Source organism: Mustela erminea, chromosome 1, assembly GCF_009829155.1.
Source record: "Mustela erminea isolate mMusErm1 chromosome 1, mMusErm1.Pri, whole genome shotgun sequence".
NCBI classification, from domain to species: Eukaryota; Metazoa; Chordata; class Mammalia; order Carnivora; family Mustelidae; genus Mustela; species Mustela erminea.
In genome coordinates this window covers 150,607,022-150,625,729 of record NC_045614.1, presented here as the reverse complement: position 1 = coordinate 150,625,729, position 18,708 = coordinate 150,607,022, and the positions used below count along the sequence as shown (strand labels likewise).

Here is an 18,708-nt window from a genome sequence, read left to right as displayed (position 1 = left end):
GCTGGTCCAGCGTCTATATTCTGGTCCTTGGGTCAGTCATTTCTTGGTGTTTATTATGTCAGCAATCTGGTGTCCACTTCTGCCTCAGATGTGCTTTGCTTAGTACAAGTCATTTTCTTACTACATGGCTGGTCATCCTGGGCTCAGGCTAGAGAACATCACCAAACCTTTCAATGTAGAAAGTTAAATTTCAAGCAGAGGCTAAAATGATTAAAGAGCTACTTATGACTTAATGACAGTACATAGCAGAAGACAGAAAAACATTTTTCAACATTCTCTCAAAACTAGTTTGTTGCCTTGAATATCAGTTCAGACTTACTTGTATACATAAAGGAAAATTTTTAAGACATCTACATCTTACAGCATATCAACAACTTGTATGGTAGAAAATGTCCCCTGTTGTTCACCTGTGGAGGTAACTGCTTTCAAGGAACTGGAGAGAACTGAACAGATGGCACCCTAGTGTAGACCATAAATCTGACAATAAGAGAACATGAGGTAAGCAGAATAGAGAGTAAGAGAAACTGGGAAGACAATGGGAAAGATGAAAGACAGTCTCAAGAGAGAATATGATGAGTTCCATAACTGGAAACACTACTCTACTAAGGTGAGAGCTTAAAATCTTAAAGAAAAATGGAAGAACTCCAAGGCAGATAATTTACCAGCTTCCTAAAATATAGGAATCCTTTGCACAGTTTGAAATTATTGAAGATTATCTAGAATTTCATACTACCTATGAATTGATTTTAACATTTCTAATCCAAATTAAAATCTATTGCCAGACTCTTTTGTACCATTTTGAGAAACATTCTGAAGAACATGGGTACTTGAGTGAAAATTGGATTACATTAATAAACAGGTGTTGTCATCTCCATTTTCTCTACATAACATCATCTTTCCCTCCCCCATCATTTAGTGTCCACTGTTTTTGAATATTGTAGAGGATAATAAGAGTGCTTGGTTCACCTTATTTTACCCCTCTCTGTTAATAATCATGATAGTTATCATCACAGTCATTCCTTATTAAATTTGATTGTTTCATTTTTTTAGATTACTCCTTTTAGATTACTCCTTGTCTCCTACTTCTTTCTGAGTTCAGTTTCCTATTTCTATCACTGATTATCCTTGAGTGGTATATTCTGTCTACCTGAACATATCTTTCTTTCTTTCTTTCCCTTGAATGATATTTCAGTTGAATTTTGAATTTAGGTTTTTGTTTATTTTCCCTTTATAATTTGTACTTAACTATTCCACTGTCCTCTGGTTACTGTTACCACTAGTGAGAAAACTGACGCCATCTAAATGGTTTTCTACTGTAAGTAATCCATCTTTCCTCTCTGTTTGCTTTTAAAATTTCCATTTTGTCTTTGATAATCTCATGTTTCACTGCAACATATCTGCGTGTGAATTAGGTTTAATTTATCCAACTCTGGATATAATGTGATGTTTTCCTTTCTTCAATTCTGAAAAATTATAATCTATTATCTCATTAAATATTGTCAAAAATTAATTCTCTCTAGTGTCTCCTTTTCAAATTCTTATTGTGGTATTCTGAAAAGTTCCATGCTACCCTCCGTGTCTCTTAGCCAACTTTTTTTTTTTTATTTTTTATTTTATTTTATTTTTTTTTCTTAGCCAACTTTTTATATTTTTAAATCTGTACTGCCTTCTGGATCATTGACCAACTTTATCTTCTGGGTCACCAGCTGGATTTATTTATTTATTTTTATTTTTTTATTTTTTTTTAAAGATTTTATTTATTTATTTGACAGGCAGAGATCACTAGTAGGCAGAGAGGCAGGCAGAGAGTGAGGGGAGGAAAGAGGCTCCCTGCTGAGCAGAGAGCCCAATGTGGGGCTCGATCCCAGGATCCCGGGATCATGACCTGAGCCGAAGGCAGAGGCTTAACCCACTGAGCCACCCTGGTGACCCACTAGTGGGATTTAATAGGACATTTTGTCATTCAGTCTTTAAAGCCAATATCCACATTTTTCTTTCTGAAAAGTTTTTGTTTCTTATTGTTATTCTTTCATATTTTCCCTGCTTCTCCATTTATCTCTTCGGTCATTTTTTTATTTTTAAAGTTATTTCTATTAACATATAGTGTGTTACTAGCCCCAGGGTCACAGGTCTGTGAATCCTAAGGCTTATACATTTCACAGCACTCACCATAGCACATACCCTCGAGGCCCAACGTCCATAACCCACCCACGCTATCCCTACCCACCTACTCCCCAGCAACTCTCAGTTTGTTTTGTGAGATTAAGAGTCTCTTATGGTTTGTCTCCCTCCTGATCCCATCTTGTTTCATTTTTTCCTTCCCTACCCTCCAAACCCCTGACCCTGCCTCTCAAATTTCTTATATCAGAGAGATCATATGATAATTGTCTTTCTCTGATTTCTTCCATCATTTTTAATATGCTAATTTTAAAATAAATTAATTTATTTATTTTCAGAAAAACAGTATCCATTATTTTTCCACCACACCGAGTGCTCCATGCAATCCGTGCCCTCCATAATACCCACCACCCGGTACCCCAACCTCCCACGCCCCCCGCCACTTCAAACCCCTCAGATTGTTTTTCAGAGTCCATAGTCTCTCATGGTTCACCTCCCCTTCCAATTTCTCCCAACTCCATTCTCCTCTCTAACACCCCTTGTTCTCCATGCTATTTGTTATGCTCCACAAATAAGTGAAACCATATGATAATTGACTCTCTCTGCTTGACTTATTTCATTCAGCATAATCTCTTCCAGTCCAGTCCATGTTGCTACAAAAGTTGGGTATTCGTCCTTTCTGATGGAAGCATAATACTCCATAGTGTATATGGACCACATCTTCCTTATCCATTCGTCCGTTGAAGGGCATCTTGGTTCTTTCCATAGTTTGGTGACCGTGGCCGTTGCTGCTATAAACATTGGGGTACAGATGGCCCTTCTTTTCACAACATTTGTATCTTTGGGGTAAATACCCAGGAGTGCAATGGCAGGGTCATAGTTAATTGTTCTCAGATTTTTGAAACTTTTGTTTAGTCCTGTAAGGTTCTTGTTCTTCTGATTTACTTTTTTGTTTATTTCCTGGCCTTTCTTTATGGTGGATTTTTTTCCCCTTTGTGGCCTGCAAACTCTTACCATGAGCTTATTTTCAGGAAAAATTGTGGTTTTGTTTTTTTTTTCCCCCCTGTGGGACTTCATGTGCCTGGGTTAAGAAAGTCTCAGCTCAAAGCAGTTTAGCATATTTGGAAGTAAGAAAAGAGAAATGAGACTGGGGCAGTCATTTCAATAGTACTGAAAACTTTTGTATTAATTTATTGGCTTCTATTTCCTCTGTCACAACTGCAAGATAAGGGATTGTGATTCAAATTTCACTTAGATGGCAAGTTTCCTCATGATTCCTTAAGGCTGGTGAACAGAGTCCATGTGACTGAGGGGGCACTTTGGACTCCAGGCTTTATTCAAAAAGATTTGACTTCCATCACTTCCACATGGAATTAAGACTCCAACTCCAAAACCTCTGGGTCTATATCCTACACAAAATCCTATGGCCACTGACAGTGGTAGCTTCCCACAGGAGGTGATTTCTCTCTTGTTTCCCACACTTGGGAATTTCCTTTTCTTTTCTTAAAAATCAACTCTACATTTAGAAAAGAATTTTTTGCCTTTTCAAACAAAGCATTTCTTTCAGTTTATAAGGCATATGGCCTATCTTCTTTATTCTAATCCACCATGTTCTGAATATTTTATTATCATGAAATACCATAGTTACTATTCTGGGATGCCCATTATACCTGCCCTCCAGTCACTTTCTTCTAATTATAGATTCCATGCCACTGGCCACAAGGATGGAGAAATGATTCATATCTGGCCAATCATCATTAATTCCCTTGAAATACAATGTGATTGGCCTTGGGGTGATCTTCTGATAAAAGCAGAGCCAATCCGAATCCTTCTCTGTGTTTGACATGCAAATATTGAGAGTATGAAATGTTACTTTGAAATAGAACAATATGTGTCTGGAGATGCCATTAGCCACCCTCTTCTGTTTGTTAGAATAAGTCATGTATTTATACCAGGAAAGAGTGAGGCTAGCACTAAGAGGAATTCAGAACCAAGAAAGGAAAAGGAAAGAATAGAAAATAGAAAAGAAAAAATAAACATCTTTGAATCCCTGAAACCTGGCTTGCCCAGACTTAACCCAGCCCCTGCTGAAGAGGCCAATGAATTCTTTTTGCCTAAGCTAATTTGAATTGGATTTCTGTCACTTACATCTGACTAATACACCAATGAATTAAAGTACAATGGAATTAAGATAAGAAAGCAGCAATATGGATTTCTTCTATTTCTTTATTTTTGGTAGATCAATTTGTCATGCATGGCTTGACACTAAGTGAAGGAAGTTCTAAGTCATGAGGCTGATTTCTGGAGAAGCAGTGAGTGAACATTGTATCTAATCCGAGAGACAAGGAAGAGAGAGTCACAGGATAAACCAAGGTCACTTCCCAGTAATCTGAACAGGAGCTAGTGTAGAAAGATGCCCGTGTCATAGCCAGGAAACAGGAACCAGGGATCAGGAATAAGAAAAAAAGAAACAGCCACAGGAGCAAGCAGGTGTGTGGGTAGCAAGCACTGGCTTTCAGACTTAAAGCTGGAGGTCAGCTGAGCTCTGCCTCCTAGCCACTTCTTCAGGATGCCAGGAGCCCGCCCATTCCTGCTAGGTGACGCCACCTGGTGTCCAAAAAATGAAGTCAGCATGGAATTGACTGCCAGAACAAGGAGTTCTTGGCAAAAAAGGCCTTAACTTTTTTTTTTTAATTATATATCACAGCAGTATCTAGACAGGCATCAAAATAAATGTGTTTCATGCTGATGATCAGTTTCCAAGGCAAATATCAAAGTGAATTACCTTCAGAAAGATGTGTCAAGATAGAAGAAACTTGTTTTTAAGTTAAGCAGATTCGTGAGAAATATACTTTCTGGTTGTGATAACAGTTTTGGTTTATTCTCATCAAAAGGAGACACCTTTTTATCACCTCTGTGTATACAACTACGGGTCAAATGGGAGAGGAAGTTGAGTTAATGAAGGTAGCTAACAAGCTTTTCAAATATTCAGAAGAAGCAGTATAAAGAATGTTAAACATCCATCCTCTGGAGTAGATTTTAATGAGAGGATTAGTAAAATGGCTCTACCTTCATCTGAAAAGGTATACTTACTTGCTCCTTCAGTAATTATTTAAGAACCTTCCAAATAATTAACTGTGTGTTGTAGGGGATGGAGAAAGATAGAACTTGCCTTCAAGGAGCCTGCAATCTAGAGAAGATGGTACCAAGAGAAATAATGAATTTCTTTAGTGATATATGTTTATATACCAACCCTACATAACTACTTTCTGGGGTGATTTTTAGAGCAAGGTTTGTGCACATATTAAATTAAATAGTTACAAGCTACTGTTTGCCTATTTTAGTGAGGGGCTGTTGAAGGCAAGGACGAGTGACTATACCTATCCATCTATATCATCAACGCTCAGCATAATATCTGGTACATACAGATGCTCAGAACATTTTTATTGAATGGGTGCATGATAGATGTCTCGATTCTCCTTAGTCACATGGTTCTTTGAGTTTCACAGCCATCCCATTAACTTCCATGTTAAATTTTGCCTAAGATGCATGGGATATAAAAAGTGTGGTCTTTAAAAATGTCAGTCACTCTAAGTGCCAAGCATTCACCAGTATCACACTTTAAATGACATTTTCCAGTAAGAACCTCTAAGCAGCATAACACTCTTATTTAAAAAAAGAAAATTAGTGCTCTATTTCTCCCTACTTTTTGATGATCTACATTGAATTTCCTTAGAAGCATTTGCTTATAAGGGAACAAAGGCACCTAGTGTGTATTTATTGTCATCCAAGGGCCAGCTGTTTAATGGGGTTTTTCTTTTAGCTCTAAGAAAATCTGGAGGCATCTGTACATTGTGGAATTATTTCACAAGTAGATCATTCAATACAATATTGGCAATATTTCTGTTTTGCAGATAAATGGCTGAGAACACTCAACAACCTCTTTCTGCTCGTTCATGGGTAGAAAAAATTTTAGACTTAAACCTTTATAGAATCTGTATTTATTTTATTTCTTTTAAAGGTTTACTTATTTATTTTAGGTGAGGGGAGACAGGGGTACAGAGAAAGAATCTTGAAGCAGACTCCCCACTGAGTGCGTGAGATCATGACCTGAGCTGAAATCAAGAGTTGGATGCTTAACTGACTGAGTGACCCAGGTGCCCTAGAATCTGTATTTAAGTGAAGATTGCCTATTTTTAAGTATGTTCATGGGGGATTCTTTGGACCAGAGTGGATCATAAGTAGCTTAATTATTTCAAATAAATAAATAAATAAATATATATATATATGCCAAAAGAAGAAAATGAAAATCACCTATGATCCTACCTCTTTGAATTTGTATACAAATTTTATTTATAATACGTTATAATTATATATATGCTCACAGATTGACACAAATCTGGCTGTGTTTTTTTTTTTTTTTTAAGATTTTATTTATTTATTTGACAGACAGAGATCACAAGTAGGCAGAGAGGCAGGGCAGAGAGAGAGGAGGAAGCAGGCCACCTGCCGAGCAGAGAGCCCGATGCGGGGCTCTATCCCAAGACACTGGGATCATGACCTGAGCCGAAGGCAGAGGCTTTAACCCACTGAGCCATCCAGGCGCCCCTTGGCTGTGATTTTTTAACCAAAATAGGTCTTACTGTATATAACATTTTAAAATTTCTTACTTTCCTTAAAAATGTGAATATCTTTTCACATGAATGCATTTTTGTATATCATTTTTCAAATGACTGCATAAGGTTTACATGATATTAATGTGTTATAATTTATTCAACCAACTAGTAACTTATGTACAATTTCTTGTGCAAATCAATGCATTCATCTCCATGGAGAAAGTTACATAAGCCCTTAGTTACTTCTTAGGATAAATTTCTAAAAATGCAATAGGTGGATCAGAGGATTAACATACTCTCATAATTCTTAACAAGTAATGCCAATTGCCTTTGTAAAAGTTCCCTTGGTTTTCTCTTTCACCAGTATGTAGAAGGGTTCCCACTTCCTCAAATTCCAATTTACCTGAAGTATGCCTGTTCTTTCATGACTTCTGGACATTTGAAGATTTGCTTATCAAAAAATAATTTGTTTTATTTCGTCAATAGTGAAGCTGATCTTATCTAGCAGTATTACTGGTCATTTGTATTTCCTCTGTTCATTACCTGCTTATTTCCTTTGCCCATTTTTCTGCCATGTTTACTTTTTTCCTTATTGGTCTCTGATAATGGCAGTAATATCAGCAGCTAATATCTAATTCTTATTGAGTATTATGTGTCAGGCCCTATCTTAGGTGTTTTATGTTCAATCTCGCCTAATGAGGTGAGTGCTTTTACCAGCCCTCTTTTATAAACAAGACGTCTAGACACAGGGACGTTAAGTAATTTACATAAAGTAACATAACTAGTTCTTTTGGTGTATTAAGGTGATTAACAATTCATCATGTGCATTATAAAGACCATCAACTTATCAACATGTGTGTTGAAACTGCTTTCATTGGTTTATTCTTCATCATTTGTTTGTAGTGACTCTGGCTTGGTAGGGTTGCGGGACTCTGCTGCCATTAAAAAAATTGTCTTTTCTTTTCTAGTTTCTGCTTATGATATCTTAATCACCTAAAGAACACTTTAAATAGATACAAATAGATACTACAAATGCAAACATTCAAACAGTATAAGAAGACACAAAATAAAGAGTATATTACATTTCCCCCCTTTGTATAAATCAGAGTTCTACAAAGCAAAAGAATCTCCTTTAACTATTTAGGTTTTTTGTTCTTCTGATGACTGTCGTATGACCAAATAATATGGATATACCTCCCTTTCTTAATTTTTCAAATCGACATAGTATATATTGGTTTATTATTATGAGCAATGTGACATTTGAGTTAACTTATCCCTTCCTTTCTCTCTCCCCTCTTCTAACTCACTCCCAGGAGTATTATCAATTTTGGTTGTGAGTGACTTTATAACTTTAAGTAATATATTTCAACCTCCATTTCTTGATTTATCAACTTTAGACAGTATGCCTTAACTAAGTGCTTCATTCTTAATGGGGGAAATCACATGTGAAAATGGTTATTCTCTATTATTCCTTGGATCATAAAATGCCATATTTATAAAAGAATGCTTCACTAGAAGCAGGTCTATCCTTAGTCATTTTAATGAAGGCAAAGAGATCTTTGTAAGTAGAATGAAAGATATTGATATAAATGGTTATATAAATTATATGCATCCTTATATAGCATAGATCACATTGATTTTAAAGATTATAGAGTCCAACTATATTGCTTTATTTATTGCTCAGAATAATTTTGTAATGTATATAGAACAACTGTTCTTATATTTCACAGGTAAAGAAATAAGTACAGAGAGTTTATAACCATGTACAGTCACTGTTGTGGTGTTCTAGGTTTGGTTGTGTTTTGTTTCTGTCCCACATCCACTTCTTTTTTGTGGCAATATCACTCTGCGCAATATCCCACCTCTCCCCAGGATTAGTATATATGCTTCAAGTGAAAATGAGTACATTATTATTATTATTATTATTATTTGAAAATAAGTACATTCTTAAAACCGTGAAGCATGTGACTTAGACCTGAGCTAATGAATGCAGATCATTCCCCTGGCCACAGTGGGTGTGAAATGGCATTATAATCTGTAAAGTGGACTAAGATTTGGACTGGGAATAATGGAACAAAGATGCTTTCTTCATTCTCCTGAAGGAAGGTACAGCCCTCAGAGATGTTGGCAGCCAGCTTGGGACCAGGGAGGGAAGCTAACCTTGAAGAAGCTGAGGAAAAAAAGAGTTCCTCCTCATTTCAGTGAGTCCTTTGCTGCCATTTCTACTCCTGTTATTCAGTCACATCAGCCAACACAAATTCCCTTTTTGCTTACAACAGTTTGTGTTGGTTTTCTGTCAACTGTAATAACTGCACAGTTAATCCACAGCAATCCTGACACCAGCTCTTTTGACTTAAATCTAGGACTCTTCGTACTCCACCATATTGCCTCTGAAAGTAATATCTTTGTTCAGGATTCAAAAACACACGTCCTTCAAGACCTCTTCAATGTCTTTTTCCTTCCTTCATAGCCTATTAAACAGTCTTTAGAAATGCAAAGCCATCATGTGGAATTCATTCGTTTATGAACCAATATACATTCTACATGTTTGGGCATGGCATTCCCTACATACTTAAAATGACACAGTATGGGTCAGAGAAAGACAAGCTAATTTCAATTTTTTTGTTAAATAAAGTTACTTTCATTTTAAAGTGAAAAATTCTGGATCATTTTAGGCCATAGGGATACCATCTACCACCTGCTGTCATATATAAGAATTGTGGTCATCAAATTCGATTATATGTTAGTTGTCTGAAACTCAGAGCACATTTAACCTAAAAAAAGTATCATAGTTTCCCATTGGCTTCTTAGACTAGCACAGAAAAGTTGATTTAATCTAAAATGTGGCTAAATTACTATGTATTTGAATGAAATGCTGGAACACAGTATTGTCACAATACTAACAATTAAAATTTAAAAAATACTAAAACTGAAATATTAAACAGGAATATCTAATGATGAAGATGGGAATGTAAATGACATTGTGTGGCCATCCCAAAGGAGCTCTGGAGGTAGTACGAAGGGCCATAGCAGTTGATGATCTGAGTTCTTCATTAAACTTGATCTCATATCAAAGAGCATAACTTTTCTTTTCCATGATACAAGAAGAGCTTTATCACTATGCTTAAACTTCAAAACTATACAAAGATAGAACTAAGAAGAGGAGAACACAAAAGGGATTTCATTTGTTCTTTTTTCTAGAAGATGTATTTATTTATTTTAGGGAGAGGGAAGGAGAGCATGCATGTGCCTGCATGAGCATGTGCATGAGTAGGGGGAGGGGCAGAGGGAGACAATCCACAGGCAGACTCCCCACTGGGAACACAGTCTAATGTAAGGCTCCATCCCTTGAACCATGACATCACATGACCTGAGCCAAAACCAAGAGTCAGATGTTTAACCAACTGAGCGCCCCAGGCACCCCTCATTTTTTCTTTTAATATGCATTGCAATCATATAGACTCTGTGTTCAAAAAGTTACTATCTTAAAAAAAAGAAAAGGCAAATACAAGTGTAATCCCAAGATTGCCCTGCTATGCTGGAAGGGAATTGATAAAGGTTCATGCAGGGCTAGATTAGGGACTTAACATGTGGGCTAATGGTTCCAGACGGAGACTGAGGTGGTGAAAGACCTGATTAGGCAGAAACAAGCTGAGGAGGAGTGAACTCTGTGCAGGTAAAGCACGAGTTACCAGGCAGAGAGTTGTGTCTGGGTGCTATGTACAGTTTCACATGAAGGAAGAGGAAAGTGAAGAGACAAACGTTTGAACTTCTGGTCTGAAAGTCATGCGAAACTTTAAATAGGGCTTTTCTAAGGAAGCAAGAAGGTAGTTGGATTAAAGAATCTGGTGACGGTGCATAAAAAGGAGGGAATATGTGTGTATGTAAATAGGTATATAAAAAGATTGGCACGTGTGCTGGAAACTAAGTTTAAAAAGAACATAAGCAAGTGAGCAAAGTGAAGGGTACAACATCGTGGAAAACTGCACAGGGTGGAGGATGTGGCCAGCCACAGATGGCGCTGGAGAACAGATAGTGCAGATCCAGGATGGTGCAGGTACACACCTTCAGTAGAGCTCAGGAAGAGGCCAGTGGGGTCCAGATGCACCAGGTAGAAGAAAGAGCCTAGAGTTTGAATGTGTGGAAGTTTCCACGCCAACTATTTCTAATTTAGTTTTCCTTTTACTTTAAAGGTGGAACTCTTTGGGGTCACTCTATGACACCTCAATTGCCAAATTTAGAAAACATAGGATTTTGGCTAGAATGACAAGTGTCTTGTCCCTAGTAAGGAAGAAATCCTGCCACGGTGGGAAACACTTCTTAAGTCATGCAATATATGAGTAGGTGAGAGAAAAGGCACTGCCATAATAATCATGTATTGACCTGAATAGATAATAAATAGACTGTTTCAAATGCCCCTGAGGTCTATACACAACAGCATCAACCTTCATCATTGGAGTCTATTTTTAGTGGGAAACTACTATGAATGATGGTGCTGAAAGTGGAAAGGCCAAACTCTCCCCTGGTTGTAGCTCTGTGACTCTTTCCCAAGCTCACTTGTGCTTTAGTGGTTTCATTTTGCTTGGCCTTTTACAACTTGGCAGCCCAGGAGGCAAAAATGAGGGACTCAGCAGATTTAAACAACTTTTACTTCAAATGTTCCTTTAATACTCCTATTTCTTGGACAGAGATTCCTGATGTCCTAATTAATCGTTCTTGGTGTTTTCTTTAAAAGCCTCCGTTAGCATTTATGAACCTGCAATGGCTTTTGCTCTCAGTTTCCACTCACCAATATTTTCCTTTAATACAGGAAAGCCTCCTCTCAGGGCCAGGTGAAATACAAGTTTATTTGAAGACCTTGCTTAAAAGTTGCTGAATTTACTGGCAACTTTGGTTGGAAGCCTTAAGAAATGTGAGTTGGTAGAAGAAGAGTAGTGCTGTTCTGTTGTTTCCTACTCTGAGATTAGGCTTTTAAACATCTTTTGTTACTTCATAATACATTTTCAAATGCATTTGAAGTGATTAACACCCTGAATTGAGTCCTATAGTCACATTTAATTGTCAGATAGCTATTTTCCTTTGGGGTATTTGACAGTTGCCCAAAATGTTGGTCTTAATCTAAAACCAAGAAGAGACCTCTGACATACTGAAAGCCACCAAAGTGGCATTTATTAAATATAAATGGCAAGTGTCTAAAGGGGAGGTGAGGAAAGAGCACTACTTCCCATCTCAAAAAGAAAATTCTTCCAGGATCAAGGGAAAATTACATTAGCATTTAGTTGAAGTTCCATTAGTTTCACATATCACATGAGGTTTTAAAGATGTGTGTGTTCTGATAACACATTACATCTGCTCTGAGAAATAAAGAGTAGTCTGATTCTCAGTTTCTGTCTCCAATTTGTCAAACTTACTATAAATACAATGGTTAGCAGTAGTCCATTATTGGAAAATGGTTTGTATAAAGGAAAAAATTAAATGATAATGATTTGAAATGAGGGAAGCTCATATGTTCGTTTTAGGAACTCTAATTGAATTAGCTAAATATATGCACCTGAGGAAAAGAAGTTACCCCCTGAGTAGTATCTTGTAATAGGTTGGAAACATGAAACTCATTAAAATGTTAAAAATTAGGTACCTAATGAATTATACCCATTATTAGAGATTTTCTGTGGTAGCAATTGCTTAAAAATGAGAAATTGCCACATCTCTGTGACATAAGAGAAAAGATACTTTAAAGCCACCAGGAATTATCACCAACTGGAAGCATATTTCACATGGTCAAAAAAACAGAGGCCAAGTTCTGATACTTACTATGTGAGGACAATGGCCACTGCATCATTCAATACGCTCTCCCCGAACAGGAGTGTGTACAGGTCAGGGTCGACGTGCAGTTCATGGAAAATGGCCAGCACTGTCACTAGGAGGAAACACACCCAAACATGCAAAGTTAGCTAAAACACAGCCATGGATTTGTCTGTGGTTATGGTCACCTCTAGAAAGGATTCATTAAATGCTCATGTTCTCAAATCCATCCTTGGTATCCACATTGGACCTTCATAAAAAAAGAAAGAAAGAAAGAAAGGGAGAGAGAGAGAGAAAGAAAGAAAGGAAGGAAGGAAGGAAGGAAGGAAGGAAGGAAGGAAGGAAGGAAGGAAGAAAGGAAGAAAGGAAGAAAGGAAGAAAGAAAGAAAGAAAGAAAGAAAGAAAGAAAGAAGAAAGAAAGAAATAAATCTGATGAGCCACTCCATTGCTTAGAGACTTCTCTGGGCTTCCCACTGCTTACAGAGAAAGTTTGCGCTCCACACTCCAAGTATTCTATAATCTGCACCCTGCTTATCTTCCAGCATCTGCCCCTGTATCCCCTGCTCACCCACTGCTGCCTGCCTCAAGTCACACTGAACTTGCCATAATTTCCCCCAAATCACTGAAATCATGTAGTTTTAAAATTAACTTTGCATTTTGATCCACTTTCTCAGAGCAGCAATTTCTTTCCCATCCATGAACTACCATGCTCCCCATTCCCTAAATGCGCACACACAGACTCACACATACGACTTCTTGTTCTCCCGAAACCCCATTCTTCAATTTTTAAAAACCTCCCTAAGTGTCTCCCAGGACCCCAATTCCTCAGCAGAAATCTGGCTCACGCCTTTTTAGTCCCCATATTTGAATCAAATCACAAAACTTATCACAGAAGACACTGAGCTCCCTGGGGACAGGGCACATCTTTGCAACACAGGGTACTTGGCAAATGCTCAGTGTTTGATGCACGGATGACTGAGTGAATAAATGCATTAATGAATGAATGTTGTTACATGGCCTACTCCTGTGAAGGGAGAGGTGGCCAGTATCTGGCTCTCCTTCCCTCTTAAAGATTATACTCATCTATAAAGATGAGCCCTGTGTTTTTAAGAGCAGGACCAGAGAACTTGTTTCTTGCAGCCTGCTGCATGGCTACTCTATGCACACATATTCTGTGGTGCCTTGGAGCATACATTAGGACAGTAAATAATCACACACTGATTATCTATGTTCATCAAAACCATTCAGTGTCTTGATACTTGAAACAGTTATGCAAAGTGTGAAAAGCAATCATTAGGAAAATGATCCATTGAGTTGATTGCCAAAGGGGTAAAGAGGATGATTGGGAATGATACTGATGGTAAATTTTTAAGGCAGAGTGGGCATTTTCATTTCTGTTCTTTCCTTTTTCATGGACTGTGAGGTTAGTAACTATGTTGTATAAAAGAATAGTGCTATGGGGAGCAAAAGCTGAGTTGGAAGGTTTTGTAAGTAGAATCAAGAAGTTTGGTACTTGTTCTGCTGCAGTGGGGAGCCAGGAAAGGATTTTAATCAGAAGAGAGACAATCTGATTTTAGTTTTGGAAATAAAGCCCAGGCAGCAGGGCAGAGGGCAGAATGGACATGTGGCTAGAGGCTTTCCCAAATGTTCTCCCAATAAATGAGCTGTACTGAGATAGAAAGAATCCTAGAGTCAGACTCACAAACTCCTGTACATCCTGCTTCACCCAGCACATCCACCATCCTGGGTTCTGATAGGTCATTGGCCACGGTGGTTTGTACTTCACTTATTCATTGATTTTTATCTCCCTTGTGTGTCACTAGCCCTTAGGACAGTGCTACAATATAGCAAGCCTTTAATGAGTGAATATAAAAGGTAATGTCAAGAGAGGACATAGCAAGAGAGACTGTATGTCTAAGATACTTGGGACGGAGAATTGATGAGTCTTGGTGTTTGAAAGGTAGCAAGGAGTGACTCCGGGTTTCAATGCTAGACAATTAGTGGATGGGGCTGCATAAGAGAAATTAGTTTGTGGACAGGGGAATCCAGTAACTTTGGTTTGAGACATGTTGACTTAAAAAGGTTGAATTTCAAATGGAAATTTCAATAAGAAAACTGGAAACAAAAGGCTGAAACTATACAGAGTTAAGGCAGAAGACAGAATTTGGGGGTTATAAACATATAGATGAAACATAAAGCTAAAAGAATAGCTAAGCACCTGGGCAAAGTATATAGACAAAGAAGAGGGTTCATAAAAAATTCTTAGGGACATTTATAGTTAAGGGGTGAATGGAGAAAAAGAAGCAAGAAAAACACATGTGGTATATTTGCCAAACCTGACCCTAAGCAAGAACAAGTCAGCTGGAAACCACATTCATCATGAATTTCTGTAGATAGATTTTTACTTACTGAAAATTATCCTGGAGGAAGGAATATTGAACTCAAAAACCAGCTTTGGGATAGAAGAGACCCCAGAAATAAAATGTTATGAATTGGCATAACAATTAGATCCCCTTTTGCCAGAGATAGAATAAATTTTATTATTCTAGCTGAATAAGTCCTTAATTATGATAGGCAAAATGGCAGAGATGTACTCTCTAGTAGTGGGTAGGTGTTCACATTTGCTCCAACCCTTAGTCTTTGCAGGTAGTGGTAGGGGGGAAGGTAGCAATTATCTCTGCTAAGTAATCTCTCTCCTTCTTGGATAGAGTCAGGACCTTGTATCTCATCAAAACAAAGAGGCTTCATCTTGAGGGGGTACTTTTTTTTTTTTTTAAGATTTTATTTATTTATTTGTCAGAGAGAGAGAGAGAGAGAGCGCGCACAGGCAGACAGAGTGGCAGGCAGAGTCAGAGGGAGAAGCAGGCTCCCCACTGAGCAAGGAGGCTGATGCGGGACTCGATCCCAGGACGCTGGGACCATGACCTGAGCCGAAGGCAGCTGCTTAACCAACTGAGCCACCCAGGCGTCCTTGGGGGTGCTGTTAATTAACAACATTTTCCTTTCCCCAGGATCCTGTGGAATAAAAGTAAAGTTATTCATAAAGTACAAAATTCTATCATGGCAGCTTTATTGTTGACTTTTGTCTTTGTAGTTACTTCTATTTCTAAGCTCTGAAGTTGACTTGCAGTTCATCTGCACTCCCAGAGAGACGTTCTAGGCCCACAAATTGGGAAGAAAAACCTGTGTTCCTCCCCCCACCTCCTCAGTTATGGGGTCCCCTCTGTGCTGAGAGGAACTCATCTTTCCAGTAAGAACTTCAGGCTTTTGGAGAGAAAGACTTTTAATTGAATATCTAGTTTTGTTCAAAACTGTTTTGGCATTCCCACAATTCCTTTTGCACAAAGAACTGAACTCTACTTCATAAGTGATATCCCACACAAAAGAGAAAAGCTATTATTTTGCACATTCCTATCTACCCTGTAAAGAAAAGGAACAGCTTCGAAATAAAGCCAGGCAGTGTATCCTACAAGATGGAATATTTGCTGGGACCACAAATGAATTGAATAGGTGAGTCAGGAAATTAGCAACCCACTCTTGCTGCTAAGCTTGGAGCTCTTAAAGAAATTCATTTAATTAGCTCACTGGCAGGACTTGTTCTTACACAGAATGTCCAAGACTCTGTGGCACCTTCCCAGGAGACAATCTCTTGGAACAGTGGTGGACAAGTTCATACCAGCTCTGCCCATACCTGGTTGGGTTTGTAAGGACAACCTGGTTGTCCAAGACTGGCCAAAAAGCAATGAGACTTCTGAGAGTATGAGGAGAACACCCTGGACATCATGTAGATAGGAAGGGGTGGAGATAAAATCCAATTTCTAAACTTCTTGATTTTAGCAGGGATTTGGTCTTATTTGCTTTTGTCACATTTTATTTCCACTTATCTCTTTGTGGCAAGTTCCAACACTTCATCTGGGGCTCCTGTTCCTCCATACACCCTCTCTCTCCCTGACTTTTTAGCTAGAGAGAAACCCACTTTGTCTCTCAAATTGGTAGTAAGGGATACAAGCACATAGAAGCTTATGCTTAAATAGACAAGTACACACAGACATACACACAAACATACACACAAACATGCACTCCAGTTGAGAGTAGTGGATGCCTGAGAAATGCCGTTGAATCATTGGAGATTTCTGAGAAAATAAATAACTGCATCAAGCAAACAGCAAGGAGTAGTTGGGAGGGCATGAATGATGAGGCAGTGGTGTGGACTGCACTTCTAAGAAGCTGGTGACGAGGGATGGAGAGAGAAAAAATAGTAGCCTATGGGGTAAAAAGCCAAGTGAGACTTCCTCTTAGATTTCTAATTTATAGGTTGAACAGAATAAGCCAGAAGAAAGAGAGGTTGAAGACAAGAAAAAGAAGGGGAACTGCTGGGTCAAGGTCAAGAGAAGGCAGAGAACAACTGCAGGGTTGAAAAAAGTTGTTTTCTTGTGAAGCGAGATCATTTGCCGAGAGCAAGAAGACCAACGCATGAATTAGAGCCTAAAGGAGGGTTGAAAATATCCAGAATGATTCAAGTTTTATGAAAAAATTTATGAAAAATTTCCAAGGTCATATATAGGATAACTCTCATTCTTCAAGAGAAAAGCCCCAACAATGAATTAATATATTTTGATTAATTTCTTCATCATACCAAGAGTCTTATCTCCCACTACAACCTTATTATAGCACAAAACTAACATTTTCTTATCTCAAATATAATAAGCATAACTGGACCTGTAATACAGATAATGACTACTGGATCCCATCAATACATCCATATGCTGATTCTTAAAAGTTGTTTTCCTTTTCTTTCTTTCTTTTTTTTTTTTAACTGCTAGTGTTTTAACTGACCACTTTCCCAATGCTCTTTATCTTTCAGTCACTTCTAAGTCTTTGGGGTGATTTAATAACAGTCCCTTCCCTGGGATCTCGATTAGCAGTTTTCTGATCCATATTTTTTTGGTGTTTTACAAGAAATTTAAATTTCAAAAGATATTTTAATGCAGCAGCTCTCAGCAAACTGGCACAAGATCTGCCTGGGTCCATGAACAACTTCACACAATAGTTCTTATCCCTGTTGTTCTAAGCTATCACTCAGTCTTGTCAAACTGCTGACTGACTTTCCCTGGAGAGTGCTCTCTGTGGTTTTCTGTGCAAATCAGTATGTATGACACTTGTCCCCAACACATAGAGAATCAAATATCTCAGGCTTGCACAGCAGAATTGTGTCAGACCTGGCAGGTGGAGAACCCTGGAATTCTCATAAACAAGGTAGCATTTTTCCAATTCCAAAGTGAGTATTGTGAAAATGTATTTTCTTTTTTCCCCTCAGAGGGTTGATGGAGGAGGAAATTCTCCCACAAAGTTTGCCCACTTTTCTGAAATATTGCACATAGTGAGATTTCAAGAAGAGACTTCCAAAAAATTGAGGTATCCTGAATACAGTCTGAAATACTGGACTTTTTTTTTTTTTTTTTTTTAAGATTAAACCTTCTCAGTGGAGACTTGGCAGCAGAATCAGTACATAAATTGGTTTTGCCAGTCAAGCTCTGCTAATCATATTCCAGAAATACAACTAGAAAACTCAGCCTTCTAAAATAGATCAGAGAAACAATACTAGATCTAGAAACTAATCACTAGAAGTTACTTCATTGAGGTAATTCCAAATGAGAAGTTACATAAAACATCATGAATGATTTAGCCTTTAAAACACTTAATTTTATTTTGGCCATCAATATGATATATCATTTTGGTACGGAGTTAGTAGTGGAGAAAATACTATTTGCAATCACACTAATATAGTCTTCTTCACCAACGATCCTTGGGAGAAATAAGCCCTCATGCCCCAAGGCAATGTTTTCAAAGTATCATCTAGGGATCCCAGGGGGTTTCTGAGACCTATTCAGGAAGATCCCCAAGGTCAAATCCATTTTCAGAGTAATGTGAAAATGTTACTTGCATTTTCCATTCTTAATCTTTCATCTGTGTACAGTGGAATTTTCCAGGGGCTATTTGAGGAGGGATAGTGCAATTGAATGCAGAAGCAGATGTGAGAATCCAACTATCTTCTATTATAATGCATTAAAAAAGTGTAAAACAATGTAACTTTTCTTAGTACATTTTTTTTTTGCTTTGGAAATTAATTTATTTTTCATAAAATATGTTATTTAGGATATAAATGGTTTAT

General features: G+C 37.8%; 1 protein-coding gene across 4 annotated transcripts in view; it reads right to left on the bottom strand.

The window, feature by feature from the left end:
- The window catches only part of SLC9A9 (solute carrier family 9 member A9), a 675,208-nt gene that overhangs the window by 354,370 nt on the left and 302,130 nt on the right, over positions 1 to 18,708 (bottom strand). For all 4 annotated transcript variants that reach the window (XM_032346649.1, XM_032346639.1, XM_032346659.1 and 1 more), the window contains exon 6: positions 12,546 to 12,651. In XM_032346649.1, coding sequence (XP_032202540.1) covers positions 12,546 to 12,651 — 106 coding nt within the window. The remainder of the gene's footprint in view (positions 1 to 12,545; positions 12,652 to 18,708) is intronic.